Here is a 17,070-nt window from a genome sequence, read left to right as displayed (position 1 = left end):
ATCCATGTATTTTCCAGAATCTCTGTGTGAAAGGGGCTTGATTAAGCTAAAAATGTTACTAGCTTTTATCTCTTTGCTTTTTGGTTGTAGGGCTGTGGCCAGGCGTTCTTGCTGGTTGGGGAATGTCAACTCTCTGATTAGTGTATTTTGAAAAGTTTATTGGATTAAATCCATTAAAGGGTTAGTTCACCCCAAAATGAAAATGATCTCATTAATGACTCACCCTCATGTCGTTCCAAGCCCGTAAGACCTCTTCTTTGGAACACAGTTTAAGAAAATTTAGATTTAGTCCGAGAGATTTCTGTCCCTCCACATTGAAAATGTATACACCCTTTATATACCCTTTAAACCACTTCACTGATAATTTAGGTGCTTGGTTAATACATAGTAATGTTTTATATAGAATTCTGTTGTACTATGATTATTGTGATTTTTAAGAATTGTGATTCTAGGTATTATGACTCGGTATTGCGATTTTTGTTTGTATCATTCAACTTTTCCCCATGGTCTTGAGTTAAAAAACCACATACATGATGGTGCATGTGGTATATCTGTAGATGTCTCTGTCCGCCATTTTTCACTTTCTTGTGTCCATTAGTAAGAAATATGATGTCATATTACATTACATGACTCATGTAATACTCACTGACACAACACTTATCACCCTCTCAGCACTACTAAGGATAGGACAATACTAAGGATTTTTTTCCTACTTCTTTCTACAGTGATTCAAATTTGCATTTGCCCTGCAAAAAAATCCACTGGCCCCACCCCTAAAAAAAAGTCACGAATAAATAAGATAAATAAATTAGTCATATTTATTGCCTTAAAACTACTGGTCTAAAGGCCTGTTCACACCGGGACGAATTTCGCGTGCGTTATTCGCAGACGTTTGACTAAACAAAGGGCGCCAATGTGAGTGTTCAAACCGCGCGTAAAACGCCACGCGTAAAACCGTCATTTTTTTAAAAACGCCTCGGGTTCGTTTTTTTAGTTTGACGCACCACTATCCAACCAATAAAATTGGCGCTTTTGCTCACGTGTTTGGAGCTTCTGAAGAGACCGAAAAATACAACTTTGGGGCGCTCAAACACAAAACGGTCTTGCCGAGCACACATATGCAACGGCGAAGAAGATATACGCCAAGTAGCGTCGCCGTCTACACAGCCAGGAAGAAATAAGACGCGGAAGATGCAAGGCAAGATGAATGTAGAGCTGCTGTTCTCGTTGGTGCTAGAACCTAAAGAACTACATGACAAACGCGACAGGGACTACAAACATCTTGAGAAAAGAGAACTGTTATGGAGTGGTATTGCATGGCAAATGAGCGCCATCTAATATCAGGGAATGAATTTGCATGTTCACTCGGCTCATCGTCAGCGAAAAACGCTTGGGTGTGAACACAAAAAACGAATAATGCGCGCTGATATTCATCCCGGTGTGTACGGGCCTTAACTCATGTAAATTTAAATAAATAAATAAATAAATACAAATACAACAAACACTGCTTTTCATGTTAAAGGGATACTCCACTCCACTGTTTATATTCACTTAAGACATAACAGACTATGTTTACTAGGATGCTTGCAGAGACCAGAAGTTTCTGACGTGATTTTGTGTGAATATGTCGGTTCAAGCGGAAGAAGACATGAAATAGAGCTCAATTCAGCATTGGCACGCTGTCTGAGAAGCAGCTTTCTGTGCGCGCACAACTTCTGCATCTTCTTGCGCTTGAATATTTAAATTGGCAAGGCTTAAAATCATGTGCAAATCTGGCCATCGGGCAGTCCTTATTGTCTAGCTCTGCTGAAATAATAAAAGATTTAACTTTCCTAATCTATCTGAGTTATTGCTAATAATTTATGTGGGATTAACAGATTTGTAAAATACTTGGTATAATTGGTTATGATCTGTCTGTCTTCTATGGGTGTATTCTTTGTAGTTTTATGCGTTCGTAGTACCTAGCCATTCCAGTCATGAAAAAAATAAAACGTAAATGTCTTTTAAGATGGATGGCAATCCAATCAGTTAGACTACCTCATAAATTGTTGGTATGAGGTACAAGATGTGACTTGAAGTGGAAACTCAAGTGCTTTTTTTTTTTCCTGGCTGTTTTGAGAACAAGGTTTTTTTGTTGCCTTGTTTTTAAATTAAAAATGGATTTTAAGAAACAATACTGTTCCCATAGTGTGCTTTTACCGGAAATGGATATTGTTGTTGTGTGTTCAAATATTTGAGAGTTGGAGAAAGGGGAGGGCTTTGGTGTGAAAATGTCGAAACACGCAGAGCCGGTTTTGTGAGGTTGTTGTGCTTGCAGTCAAGCATTAGCTCACACGCCTTGTTTGAGAAGCCAAGGGTCAAAATCTACCGCTGGCATTCCCGCGTCACTACCGCCTCCCTCCCTCCCTCCTTGCTTCTCTACTTCTCCCCTTCTCCCATGATCCTCTGCACCAGTTTCAATTGCATGTGTTTGTTTGAACTTCTATATATCTAATTGTGTTTTGTCCTGCTGATCAAGAACAGATTGCAGGGTGACTTAATTACATTTTTTAATGAGCTTCAGCTGCTTTTTTAAAAAATACTTGTTTAATCCATGATTTTTTTGTTTCACAGGTTTTACTTTTGGGCTGTTTGGTTTGAGTCCGGGAGGCCAAAATGGAAATGCACTGTAAGTACATGTAATTATTACAATATTAAAACTCTAAAACGTAATCCAATTAGACTATTATTTTAAAACTATGACTGACAACATGACTGGGTTTAAAGACACTTAATATTCAGTAATATTATCGATTTGTCCGCAGACTCTGCACTCACACTCACACAAAATTGACTTTTGCTACAATGAAAATAATGAACTGAACAGCTGAATTAAATTAAAGAATTCATATTTGATGAAGTTTGTATCATTAATAATTTTTTTCCTGTTAATTATTTTGAAGCTGCTTTGAAACAATCTACATTGTATAAAACGCTATAGAAAGAAAGGTGACTTTATTTTTGAAGAGCCCGACCGATAAAGGATTTTGAAGGCCGATACCGATACAAATATTTGTTGGTTTTAAAATCCGATATTCCGATATATCGGCCGATATTATTAGTATTTTTTTTTTTCAGAAACGCGCAACAAAATATTAACAGATTTCCCTAACATTAGTTATTTGTAGTTAATTATGAGTTTAAACTGAAATATTATGATAATGCATAACTGGTTCTCTCTGCCCGACTCTGGGTGGATCAGAAGGTTGCAGGATATGGCGGGTTATACACGAGTGTTGCCAACAGGGACGGTGTAGAGTGCCCTCTGGTGGACAAACTATACAACTCCAACACTCATGACATGGTTGAAGCGTGATTCGTCCGTTTTTTTTTTTAATTTTTGAAATATTCATTTATCGGCCATTATAACTGCCGATACCGATATTTTAGATAATGTCTAATGTCGGCCGATATATATCGGTCTGGCTCTATTTATTTGTCTAATTGACTTGATAACCACTAAATGCCCAGTATTAAAATCATCTTTGATTTACTATTTTATGTTAATAACAGTTAAATAAATAAATAAATAAAATCTTAAAGGTATGGTAGACTAGGCAATTGTCATAGCAGATAGAAATAGCAAGATAGCTTTGAAAGCATGAGATCCCTCTCTCCCTCCAGTGTCTCCAAAACCACGCCCTCTTCAAAACACATGAACACACACGCACCTCAGAGTTTGCAAAGCACCATGAGATTAATTAAAATACCTAATCTCTCAAAGCACATAGCATTACAATAATAATGAACTTAAACTACTTAAAGAGCACTGACCTGTACCACCTGACTGCTGCAGATTTATTTCAGTGTTGATAGTGTTGCCGTTGAACTGCATAAATTCGAACACTCCGAGTATAGCGTCACAGGTTTCCATCTCTTAAAAATTACAATAGTCATGGCGTGAACGCTGCATAAGCTCATTGTTTTGGTTCTGGAAGAACTGTACAAGTACAACTGTACTGTTTCTGTTGTGGTACTCTGTTGTGGCATAGCATTAAACGTTCAAATGACGTGTGATGTCTGCGTGAGCAGGTGTGCGCGCTGAGGTACGAAAATACATACGTTGACAGGCAGGGAGGACATCGTATGCATTGGATCGAATACAGTGATTGGATGAGCACTTTATGCTCCTACACCTTCCACAGACAATATACATGCTTTTAGACATTTAGAATTAGTGATTGCTATCAGTATGTGAAGAGAATTTTAACCAACAAAAAATATTTTTATGGAACGAATCTCCTCCCCTGCCTTTAAATAAATTGTTTTAAATGCTACAAGTGAACATTATAATGCACAGTATAAAATGTACATTCATTTTGAGATTTGAAGCATACATTTAACTGTTAAAATTGTTTAACTGATGCATAAGAATCGTTAAAATATGCAAATTACAAATTTAAAAAAAAAAATCATCTTAAAGGGATACTCCACTTTTTTGGGAAATAGGCTCATTTTACAACTCCCCCAGAGTTAAACAGTTGGGTTTTACCGTTTTCGAATCCATTCAGCCGATTTTCTGATACTTAAAAGAATGTCAGTAACCAGACAGTTTCTGGTCTCATTGACTTACATAGTATATTTTTTTCCTACTATGAAAGTCAGTAAGACCAGAAACTGTCTGGTTACTGATATTCTTCTAAATATCAGATCATCGGCTGAATGGATTTGAAAAAGGTAAAACTCAACTGTTTAACTCAGGGGGAGTTGTAAAATGAGCCTATTTCCCAAAAAAGTGGAGTATCCCTTTAAGATGATTTTTTTTTTTAAATTTGTAATAATAAACTGCCCACTAGGGGGAGGAGCCCGCCAAAAGGAATTTTAATGCAATTTCAATGGTAACACAATGTCTGTCAATGGTTTTCACAGGATGAATACACAGGGTGTATGTTTTTGACTGAAACCCAATTTATGATGATTAATGAAATATGTGATGGAGCAAATAGATAAAAGCAAATTAAAAAACAGTGCCAAGTGTCCCGATATGGGACAGTTAATGGGTTAAAATGAAATGAACATTGTTTTGTGTCTTGTAATCCACGTTTATTAGCTTTGAGGTCATCTATCCCCCTTTTTCCTATGTTCCATGATGCTTTGCATGAATATTGGAGTAACTTCAGGGGGATTTTTTTATGGTTTTGACAAAACAGAGGTAATAGATCAACTCAAATCTTGTTGTGTTTGTGTGTGTATCAGTAGCAGAGGCCCCAGGCGCGGTGAAGGTTACAGAGTGGCAGCAGTCGTATTACGGGACAGATTCAGGCATCCAATCAGGAGCCACTACGGTTCGCTCAGACGAAGATGGTACAGAGTACAGCAAGAAATTCACCTACACTACCACATTCACAGAGAACCCTGCAGGTGAAAAAACATATATCAAAATTATTTTATTATGTAGTAACTTTAATTTCCTTTGCCAGATTTCCCTCCAAAATAAGCATAGAAAATGCAAAAATAAGCTGTTTAGTTCAGTTTATAATTCTTTCTGTATAACGCTCTCCTATAGAGGTGGAGTCTCAATTAAATATGACCCGTGCCCAGCGTGTGAGGGCGGCCATGTTTCCTGAGACAATGTTGGAGGGATCGGCCGTCCTTTCCACACAGATCGATTCGTCCCAGCAGACCAATGTTCAGAAGCTAGCCGAACCATCTCAGCAACTCAAAGCCGCCATCGTTCACCTCATCAACTACCAGGATGATGCTGAGCTCGCTACACGCGCCATTCCAGAGCTCACCAAACTCCTCAACGATGAAGACCAGGTACTTCGCTGCTTGTATTAAACATCTGTTGAGGTCATAACACTCACTCACTGTTCTCTACGTCACAAAAATGTATATAAAAAAATAAGTACATTGTTTATGTACTGTTGCTTCATGTCCTGACTGTTGACCCTCGCTCTCGCCTTTAGGTCGTGGTGAATAAGGCAGCTATGATCGTGAACCAGCTGACCCGCAAGGATGCGTCCCGCCGGGCTCTGATGCAGTCCCCGCAGATGGTGGCCGCCGTAGTGAGAGCCATGCAGAACACGTCCGACATGGAGACGACTCGCGCCACGGCCAGCATCCTGCACAACCTCTCGCACCACCGCGAAGGGCTGCTCGCCATCTTCAAATCAGGGGGCATTCCAGCTCTGGTGCGCATGCTGAGGTGAGAGAGACTGGAATCCTGAAGTAATATTCCGATATTCCGTCAATTGACTTCAGTCAATGAGACCAGAAACTGTCTGGTTACTGATATTCTTCTAAAAATCAGAAAATCTGCTGAATGGATTCGAAAATGGTAAAACCCAACTGGGGGAGATGTAAAATGAGACTATTCCCCCAAAAAAGTGGAGTATCCCTTTAAGCCAGCACTTGATTTGAACCACCCAATCCATTTCTTTTTTCAGTTCTCCGATGGATTCTGTTCTTTTCTATGCCATCACCACCCTGCATAACCTGCTTCTGCACCAAGAGGGAGCAAAGATGGCGGTGCGTCTGGCTGACGGTCTTCAGAGGATGGTTCCCCTGCTGAAGAAAAGCAACCCCAAGTTCCTGGCCATCACCACAGACTGCCTACAGCTGCTGTCCTATGGCAACCAGGAGAGCAAGGTGTTTATGTCGTGCATGTTGATCATATATATATATATATATGAAGAGTTCAGATGCAAAAGCCTCTAAATGCCATTTGAAATTTTCTTCTTTAATGATGATTTTTATCAAACTTGTATATTTAAGTTCAGTAATTTCACTTAAATAACAATTAATAGGTAATTATCATTGCCATTTAAGTGAAATTACTGAACTTAGATATACAAGTTTGATAAAAAGCATCATTAAAGAAGAAAATTTCAAATGGCATTTAGAGGCTTTTGCATCTGAACTCTTCATATATAAATATCCTATTGTATATAAATGATATAATTTCTTTGTAAATATAGTTATGCGTGTATATATAGGTTTGAAAATTTATAAATGATAACTATTCTTATTATTTTAATTTATTAATAACATTACTATCTTACAAAATAATACAAATAAATGTATTAGTCGTTTGTTGTTCTTGTTCTTTAAGTTGAGTTTCTTTCAAATGTGATTGTCATGTCTGATTGTCTCACAGCTGATTATTCTTGCAAACGGTGGCCCTGAGGGTCTAGTGAGCATCATGAGAACCAACAACTATGAGAAGCTGCTCTGGACCACTAGCCGTGTGCTCAAAGTGCTCTCTGTCTGCCCGAGTAACAAGCCTGCTATTGTAGATGCTGGTAAGTCAAAGTGGTAAACCAAGTTTCAATCCACTATGGATATGAATGATGGTTGAAATTGTGGCTTTTTATAAAAATTGTGGTTGCCTGGCGGACTAAGTGTCATTTTAGTATCATTGAGATACTATTATAGTTACTATATATGTTGAATTAGCTTTTATGTTTTTCATTTTCATTTTAATTCAACTAGCTGAAATAATAGTTTTTTTGTTCAGTATTTAATTTCAGTTTTTTTTTTTTATTATTTCAAGTTACAAAGATGTTTTTTTTTTACAAACGAATCTAACATTTTCTTTTAGGTGGAATGCAAGCTCTGGGTAAGCATCTGACTGGCTCTAGTCAACGTCTGATGCAAAACTGCCTGTGGACCTTGAGAAACTTGTCCGACGCTGCAACCAAACAGGTCAATTTATGCATCTAACACCATCTTAACTATCTTACACATACACATATCTTACAAACTCCATAGTTTATGAGGACTTTCCATATACACAATCATTTTAATACTGTCCAAACTTTTTATTCTATCCCCTTGCACTAGCCCTATTCCTAAACCTTTTACATCATGGCAAAAACATCACTTAGTATGATTTATAAGCTTTTTTTCTCATGGGGACCAAAAAAATGTCCCCACAAAGACAAGGAATCTGGATATTGCTTTGTGAGGCCATTTTTGGTGGGACATACATTTAGACATAATTATTATCGTACTGTACAAACATGCTGTTCTCGAAACAAGAATCATGAAGTTATCGAATTTTGGTTAATGAATTGTGGTTAACTCATTTAATATAATGTATCGACTCTCCTAGTTTCTGTTAATTTAAAAAACTTTGAAAACTAGCATTTTCATAATTACAGCAGAAATAATAGAAATATGCATATATATATATATATATATATATATTTATATATATATATATGCATAGTTCAAAGGCCTTAAGTCTATAAGGCCTTTGAATAATGTATTGGACAGTGGGAGGCCTTTGAGTCAAAAAGATTGAGAACCGCTGCTCTATACAAGTTGTACTCCAAATAAAATGGCAAACCCTTGCTGATTTAACAGAACTTGAAAATTTCATTGGTGCCAATGCATGCTCTCTGTCGACCCCTGCAGGACGGAATGGAAAATCTTCTCCAAGTGCTAGTTGGTCTGCTGTCATCTGATGACATCAACATGTTGACCTGCGCAACAGGCATCCTGTCCAACCTCACCTGCAACAACACACGCAACAAAACACAGGTGACCCAGAGTAACGGTGTGGAGGCACTGATTCACACCATCCTGAGGGCCAATTCAAAACAGGACGTGATCGAGCCAGCTGTCTGTGCCCTTCGCCACCTCACCAGCCGGCACCCGGATGCTGAAATGGCACAGAATGCCGTACGAACCTATTACGGCATCCCCGCTATTGTCAAATTGCTCAATCAGCCCTACTACTGGCCAGTCATTAAGGTGAGTGAGAGGAAAGCAGAGAGAACTGTCAAATTAGCACCTCAGTGAGCAATCGATGGCTTTGCAAACTATCAAAGAAGATTTATTTTTTATTCCTAAACGCTTTCAGACACTTATTGGTGTGGATGAAGCATTGAACCAGTGCCACTGTAGAAATACCCCATTCACAGGAGCTTTTGTCGACTTTAAATTAATTATTCCACAATTGAAAGTGTCCAAAATAGTAAGGTTAAGTTAAATTAAGTAAAATTGACATGATATATAGGGGCCGTATGTCGAGTAAAACAACTGTGAATAAACCGCAGAATGTAAAAGCATTTAATTTCCTCGGTTGATTAATTGTGTTACATGGCTGTTGCTTAAATTCACAGACCCTGGGACAATATTTTATGGGTGTCTCCCTCTCTATGAGTAGTTTATATCATAGAGGGCCTTTTTGGGGGTTCCTGTTGTGCAGTATATACCGGTAGACATATCTTGCTGACCTCACGTTTGTCTTAATCACAGGCTGTGGTTGGTCTGATCCGTAACCTGGCACTTTTACCAGCCAATCAGGGTCCTTTGAGAGACGCCGAAGCCATTCCCAAACTGGTCGCTTTACTTTCTAAAGCTCATCAGGATGCACAGAAACATGGTTCATCTGCTCAACAACAATACCAGGTATGCATTCCTCACCTGTCGCTGTAACATGGACACATAATTTGGGTGGGGAACCAAGTTTTTAACCATTTAAAAAAAAAAAAGGACTCTCCTGAAGAATGACGCTTATGTGCCAGTTGTTTTTATTGATTCAGAAATATGTAGCACAATCAGAGAACTCCAATTCTCAAACGAATTATTAAGTGCTTTTAAGTTTATTAAAAAACATGTAACCCAACTAGTATATGTTAATTTCTAAATGAATGACCCTATTGAGCCAGCTTTTTTTGGTGAATAAAAAAACATGTAGTTCACCTAGCATATTCCAATGATTTTTTTTTTTTAATTATCCAACACATCCAGCATTCAACTAAATCTTGAGACATTAATCAGTGCACATACTGACTGATTTTTCATATGACAGTGCATAGTAAAAATATTAATATATATATATATATATATATATATATATATATATATATATATTACAAATATTAAATATAATATATATAAAAAATATATAATATATATATATAATATAAATATATAATATAAATATTAAAATATTTTCTAATTATTATAATCCTTTCTTAAAAAATAATTGAGAAAATAACTAAATAATCTAAAAAAATAACTATTTAAAATAGTTTAAATTCTGTACAATTCCCATTATTACACGCATGTACAATATACAGACTACTGTTTCACGTTTACATTTAAAAATTTAGCATACACTATCCAAAGCAATGTACAAATAAGGAGAGCAGTAGAAGCAATGAAACTAACAATAAGGCAACAATATGCAAATGAATAAAAAAAAAAAATTGTATATAGATTAGTAAGTGTTAGTATAAATTGGTCAAATGTAACTGAAAAGATGTGTCTTCATAGCCTGGCATGCCAGACCTACATCAAGATGTTAGGTCTGGGAACTCGTCATTGACAGGGCTCAGTCCGAGGGGCGGGATAAACGGTTGTCTTTCAAATTCTCTCCGCACGCAATTGGATAGCTTACAACCAATCAGAGCAACGAAGAGCAACTGCTGAGTCCCATGTGTTTTCCCACCAGCGGAGCAAGTTGATATATTAAACTTTTACCGTATCCAGTCGGCAAAACTCCGAACACATCTTTTTTTTCGAATGACTCAAGTGCCGTTCTTTGTTCTGGTTTCAAAGAAAAGCTAAAGTTCAAATCATCCAGAGTAGCGGCCAAAGCCGAATCGAAAGACAGCTGTGCGCCAGTTTTCAAGTAGCTGTGAATCGTCGCAACTCTGTCGTCATTGTTTTGTCCGCCCGCCGACTCTATACACAGTGGCCCTCATTTATCAAAAGTGCGTACACCACATTTCCAGCGTACACCTTGCGTACACTCAAAACCACGGTGAGTTTGAGATTTATCAATATGGACGTTGGCGTACGGCACGCTCGAATCTTACACCAGCTCAGGAGGTGTTGTACGCACGTTTTGAGTTAGTGAGGAAATGCGCAGAAAAATTCCTAACACCACAAAACGCACTGACATACTAAAAGATATGATATATTATGACCCACAGTAAAACAAACAAACAAACAAAAAAAACAACATAGAAATTATAAACTTCAGTTATTTATTTTTGTGTAACGTGGACTTCAATGTTTAACTTGTGTGACCAAAGCATTTGATTTGTAGCCTAAGCATATATTCCTTCAGTTGCGAGCCCACTTTACCCTGACGTTTCAGGATTATCAGGTGCGCACGGACTGGGTTCGGTAGCCTAATGAAAGGCTTTCAATGACCAAAAAATAATTCAGACTGACAAAATAATAAAAAATACATTCTTCTTCTTTTAAATGATAATAATAATAGAAATAATAATAACGACATCCTTCTTCTAAATAACAATAAGCATCATTAATGCAAATCATAATAATAAGAAGAATACTATTACAAATTGTCATGCAATTATTAATGTGAATGAATGGTACTTCACATCACATCATCATCATCATCATCATCATCATCACTATTATACATGTGACGTGATTCGAAATTGAATGCTAATTTCAAAAGACGTGCTGTAAAATAATGCATTGTGATAGGTCATTTCGGCTCCACGTCGGAGAAGTTTCTCTTCTTTGCCGTCTTCCGTGTGTCCATGGCGTAAAATAAGGGCGTGGGGGGAGCGGAGGCTTGAATATTTAGGGGCGTGTTATTCTAATGACGATCGTTTTCGGCCGCGGGATTTATCAAGGGCAGGCATTGCGTACACCTGGATTTCAAAGGTACGCACAGCTTCATAAATCAGGCGGTGAGAGGAGTGTAAGCATAATCTTACACCAAAATATACACCCGTTTCTACGCAAGATTGATAAATGAGGGCCAATGTGATTGGCCTGACCAGAGTTTGGTTTTTCCAGCTAAAACGTCTGTGGAGAGTTGCTAGACCACACTGGCTGCGAAATAATTATTGCTGCCGCTAGGGTGCCTCAAGATTTCTAGGCTAGCGTATTCAGCCATTTCTTGAAATTGGCTAAGAACTCAGCAAATTGGGTTGAGTTAGTCAGGTCATGCCACCAGCAGGGACTAGACCAGGTAAAGGTCTGTGAAAATGATTTTGTGCCCCTTTGACACGGCACCACATGACACCATTCACTCAAGCAGAACTCAAGCTTTTGGAGGGCCCATAGGTCTGAAGTAGTGAGTTAGGTATAGGTAAGGTATAGGGAGCAGAGTCAGTGGTTGCTCTGTAGGCAAACATCAGTTTCTTGAATTTGATGCGAGCAGCGATTGGCAACCAGTGCGAGTTTATGAGGAGAGGTGTGACGTTTGCTCTCTTCAGCTTTTTAAAGACCACTCTAGCTGCAGCATTCTGGATCAGTTGCAGAGGTTTGACAGTGCCTGCTGGAAAGGCCTGCCAAGAGAGCATTACAATAGTCCTGTCTGGATAGAACAAGAGCTTGGACAAGGAGTTGTGTTGCATTCTCCGGTAGGAAGGCCTTAAACCTCCTAATGTTGTATAAGGTAAATCTGCAGTACCAGGCAGTTCTTGCAATGTGGTCTGTGAAGTTCAAATGATCATCAAACACAACTCCAAGGTTTCTGGCTGTCCTGGCTGGAGTTATGGATGACAAACCTAGCTGAATGGAGAAGTTGTGATGGATTGTTGAGTTGGCTGGGACCACAAGCCAACTCGGAGACTTCGCAAGGTTTAGTTGAAAATGGTGGTCCTTCGTCCAGCCAGAAATGTCAGTCAGCCAGGCTGGGATGTAAGCAGCTACTGTCGGATCGAACGTCTAGTTGGAAGACAGGTAGAGTTCTGTGTCACCAGTGATAGAAAAAAACATGTCACAGAATGACAGATCCTAGTAAATGGGGAAGGGAATTGGTCCAAGCACTGAGCCCTGAGGCACACCCATAGCTAGATGTTGCGACTTAGACACCTCACTTGTCACTTAATTAATTAAATGACCCTTTTTTCTCTCTCTCTCAGGATGGCGTGAGAATGGAAGAGATCGTGGAGGGCAGCACTGGTGCTCTGCACATTCTGGCCAGAGATCCTATGAACAAAGCTACCATTGCCGGCATGGACACAATTCCTCTGTTTGTTCAGGTAACTCTTACACCTTTCCAATATACTATGTTGTGGCTGTTTTTATGCATCTAAATGAGAGCGCGTTTGTATGTAGTCTTTGCCCTCAGTCTAACATGCTCAGTGTATATAATAGACATCTGTTTTCTGTCCCTGCAGCTGTTGTATTCTCCATTGGATAACGTCAAGCGTGTGGCAGCTGGTGTTCTGTGTGAACTGGCTCTTGATAAAACGTCGGCTGAGATCATTGATTCGGAAGGAGCCTGTGCGCCTCTCATGGAGCTCCTCCATTCCAGCAACGAAGGAATTGGTGAGTGAGAGAGAAACATCAGGGAAACAAGCAGAATTATCATAACCAAAGCGTAGTAGATTTCATCTTCAGCATAGTACTCGAAGTAGTCTTGTTCACAAGCTGGCAACACTGCCCTGGGCCGTTGTTTCACGAAAAAGAAACTAAGGACTAAGGAGACGGGACAACAACAAAATACTCAAGACTTTAGACAGATTGACAAGCTCTTGTTTGAAGGGGTGAAGATAATCACGCATCTCTACTTTTAACGAGTACTAGGACATTGTTTATTGCTTATAACTGGAGAGAAGTTATGAAACTTTCTAGTGTGCATGTTTCAAGGGCCTGTGTTTGTGCATGCTATCAAATAGAGTTATACTTCAAGGTCTATGCGTTCGGCTGTGTGCATCAAATCTGAAGTACTTTGGGGTTAAGCATGTAACATAGCGTGTTTTTCTTTCAGCCACCTATGCCGCTGCTGTTCTCTTCCGAATTTCTGAGGACAAAAACCCTGACTATAAGAAACGAGTATCAGTGGAGCTCACACACTCGCTCTTCAAACACGACCCTGCTGCTTGGGAGCTGGTGAGTTTGCCCCCTGGTGGTGTGGAGGTTTTCAACATTTTAACAATTTTCTTCCGTAATATGACATATTTCAGAGTGAAACAGGATATTCAAAAAGAAAAATTAATATAGACCTTATTTTATATGGTATTTGCTCCTGAAAAGTGGTCTTTATAGTAGTGAAACCACATTTGTGAAATTGGAACAAGGGACATTTCTTACTTCAGTGGACGAAATATCATTTGAGATCTTGCTTTTATCTATGAATTAAAACAACTAGGGCAATTCATTTTTATGTGTTTTTTGGTTACAATTCATTGTGAGTTAAAAATACTATTAATAGTTATAATATTTGTGGGTCAAACTGACCCTAAAATTTTGGAGATTACGTAACAATTGCAAATCACAAACTGTTTAAAACATTATTGTAGCGTAACAAAAGTATATGTTTACATTTACACATTACACAAATAAATTATATATGAATATATAGGGTGAATAAAACCGTATTTAACAAATATTTGTAACCATTGTGTTTAACAATTGCTTTCACAAACTGAATAGTAACCGTACTGTAATTTCAACTTTAAAAAAAAAAAACTTAATGTTAATTTATTTTGTGCTTTTGTAAGTAGATATTTACTTTTTTATTTGATTACAGTATTTTGTAGTACACTAAAATGCTAATGTATGTCAGATGTCTATGGTACATTGGCCATAAAATAAGTCATTAAAAGTAATTAAATGTCATGCTGACTTTAAAACTGACATCAAATCCAAATGGTCCTTGTATTGAAATATGGTGATGCAAATCACTACAAAAGAGATAATAATCATCAATATGTACATAATCAATCCTTGTTCCATCTTAGGCACACACCACCATGATGGATCAGGGCCATCAAGAGGAAGGTTAGTATATCATCTTGCCATCTCTATGACTGTCAGCTATATCTTTAAATATTTGAAACACCTTGTTGGTTTTGCACATTGTGCAGATGGCTAACCTTTTGCATTCTTGTGCCTTGTTTCGTACAGATCTCGACGGCTATGGCCACCCCGGAGCATATCAAGTATACAATGAGAGCATGCATTTGGATGGCCTGCCTTTAGATCAAGAAATGCACGATGAATTTGGGCAACACATGGGTTACAACTCCATGGTCAGACCCTACCCTGATAACTTCTAACCGGTCAGTACTACTCATATACACCAGTTGTCCTTCAAATACTCAAATAAGATTGGACTTCCCTGCTGTCTGTAACTGCATTAAATTGAGTGTTTTCTTTTTATTTCACAGCCTGATGATGAATTGAGCTCCACTGAAAGAGGATTATAGAAAATACACTAGACAGAAACTCCCAGCAGAGTTTTTTTTTTTCATCGCTGGTTGCCTGTGGTCTAATTCTCAGTAAACACACACTGACACCACTGTAATATATGCAATTCTCTGTGTGCTGGGAGAGGCAAAATCGAGCAACTTTACCCTGCCTTTATACAAGGATGACAGCATGTTGCATTTTACATGTCTTTTTGTAGAAAATGTTATATTTTAGTGTTTCTAATGGGTGCATTAATACTTTGTTGGTAAGAGGAATGGTTAACTATGCCAAAGAGATTTTATTCAAATATTTTATAATGATAATCACGTTGCTTTTTATAGGTTTAAGATTTTGGAAAATGCGATCAATGATTTAGACTTCTGAGGTCAGCTTTATGGCTTCGTTCACAGTGGTTTTAGTCAGACGGGTGATCGGAGCTGATCAGAAATCAGCGTTAGTGAGTTGAAATGGCTGGAATGTTGATTTTCTACAGCGCTTGGATCTCAGTGCAGTGCATTATATTTCCTCCCTTAACTGAGTTCTTTTGAACTTTTCTGACTTGTTTTTTTTTTCCACTCCATATATTTGTTCAGCTGAAACTGTCTTGATGTATCGACGAGGAAATAGTGATTTTGTTTGTCTTGTAATGCAATGTGTATGGAGATTTTTCTTATTATTATTTGCGTGCTGAGTAAATGCTGTGCTGATTAAAAGGGACTAATTTGTAACTAAACGATTAAACCGTGTTATAAAAAAAAACTAGCTCCACGTTTGTTCACATATTAACTGACAAAGGGATTCTTTGTAGCATTTTTACTTCATACTTTGTCCAAAAAAAGAAATAAAACCATGTTATCTAATGCTTTGTGACTGGGATGTTGAAATTGTTTAAGTGTGAACTCGTGCGTGACAAAACAAAATTTTATTGGGATTCAGAGATGTTTTTTTTTTCCGCTCATTGTCTATTACAGTATACAACATAAATGGAAGAGTGCAGATATCAGAAAAAAATTATTACAAAATTTCATAGTAGATGAAAAGCACTAAAGAATAAAAGTTTTAATATGAACTTGGTATTCAACATAATACAGTACTGTTAATTACAGTACAGTAAAAAATAAATTATGCATCTACACCTTTAGCCAAATTTCATTACTGTATACAGTACTACAGCAGTTTCTTTTTCAAGACTTTTTCATTTCTCAGTTCTGCAAAATTACAGTACTACAAAAAAATGGCTACAAATTTGAGTTTACTGTGCATAGAATAGTGAAGAGACACCTGTGCTCCTATTTATATTATCCTGAGATTCGGATTGGTGTATCATCAGTTTTGCTACTTAATGTTTGTGTTTTTATCTAATCCTTGTGGTGTTAAGAAAATGATCCTCGTGAACTGGAAATTAAGGAACATATTGCATCTTGGAAGAACTTACCAATAGATTGCGTCTCCTTGGGAAACCTGTACACTTCCATCCAAAACAATACACTATATACACTCCTCTTGGTCATCTCTGATCATGGAAACTAACACTGATCAATATTGAACCAATAGTTAAATACATAGATTCGGGATCCTGCATTCCCTCACCCTGGATTTCTTGCCTTGGGCTGGTTCTGCATTGAATGCCTTGTTTTTTAATGCACCACACATTAGTTGAAACACATACAGTAACATTACACATGAAAAGCTTAAAGGTGCCATCTGTAAAAATTGAGGTTAAAATATCCCAAAAATGAGCTATACACATCAAAAGATTGAGAAGAAATAAGGTTGATGATGTCATTAAAAAACTGACAAGTAATAGTGCTGCCGGGATATTAACCTGAATTAGCATGCTAAATTACTAGCCCCGGCCCGGCAGGTGTCGTAATACCAGTTTCGACCATGGGAGGCGGTATGCGGGCGGGCAACGTTACCACCAGCCAAACTGCAGTACACGAGTGA

General features: G+C 37.9%; 1 protein-coding gene across 3 annotated transcripts in view; it reads left to right on the top strand.

Moving 5' to 3' along the window:
• The window catches only part of jupa (junction plakoglobin a), a 31,529-nt gene extending 15,546 nt beyond the window's left edge, over positions 1-15,983 (top strand). The window contains exons 2-16 of one of the 3 annotated variants that reach the window (XM_039657571.2): positions 2,614-2,668; positions 5,236-5,400; positions 5,546-5,799; positions 5,949-6,187; positions 6,429-6,630; positions 7,139-7,283; positions 7,583-7,686; positions 8,401-8,739; positions 9,247-9,399; positions 12,849-12,968; positions 13,107-13,257; positions 13,700-13,821; positions 14,673-14,712; positions 14,839-14,993; positions 15,102-15,983. In XM_039657571.2, the coding sequence (XP_039513505.2) occupies positions 2,656-2,668; positions 5,236-5,400; positions 5,546-5,799; positions 5,949-6,187; positions 6,429-6,630; positions 7,139-7,283; positions 7,583-7,686; positions 8,401-8,739; positions 9,247-9,399; positions 12,849-12,968; positions 13,107-13,257; positions 13,700-13,821; positions 14,673-14,712; positions 14,839-14,990 (2,199 nt within the window). In that variant the 5' untranslated portion in view covers positions 2,614-2,655 and the 3' untranslated portion in view covers positions 14,991-14,993; positions 15,102-15,983. Of the gene's footprint in view, positions 1-2,613; positions 2,669-5,235; positions 5,401-5,545; positions 5,800-5,948; positions 6,188-6,428; positions 6,631-7,138; positions 7,284-7,582; positions 7,687-8,400; positions 8,740-9,246; positions 9,400-12,848; positions 12,969-13,106; positions 13,258-13,699; positions 13,822-14,672; positions 14,718-14,838; positions 14,994-15,101 lie in introns of those variants that run through there. The other 2 variants (XM_039657572.2, XM_089124843.1) reach the window with 2 other exon arrangements.
• Positions 15,984-17,070: the final 1,087 nt, after the last annotated feature.

Source organism: Pimephales promelas, chromosome 21 (genome assembly GCF_988280905.1).
Source record: "Pimephales promelas chromosome 21, fPimPro1.hap1.1, whole genome shotgun sequence".
Taxonomy (NCBI): Eukaryota; Metazoa; Chordata; class Actinopteri; order Cypriniformes; family Leuciscidae; genus Pimephales; species Pimephales promelas.
The sequence above is the reverse complement of the archived record's forward strand: the minus strand, read 5'-3'. Positions and strand labels throughout refer to the sequence as shown.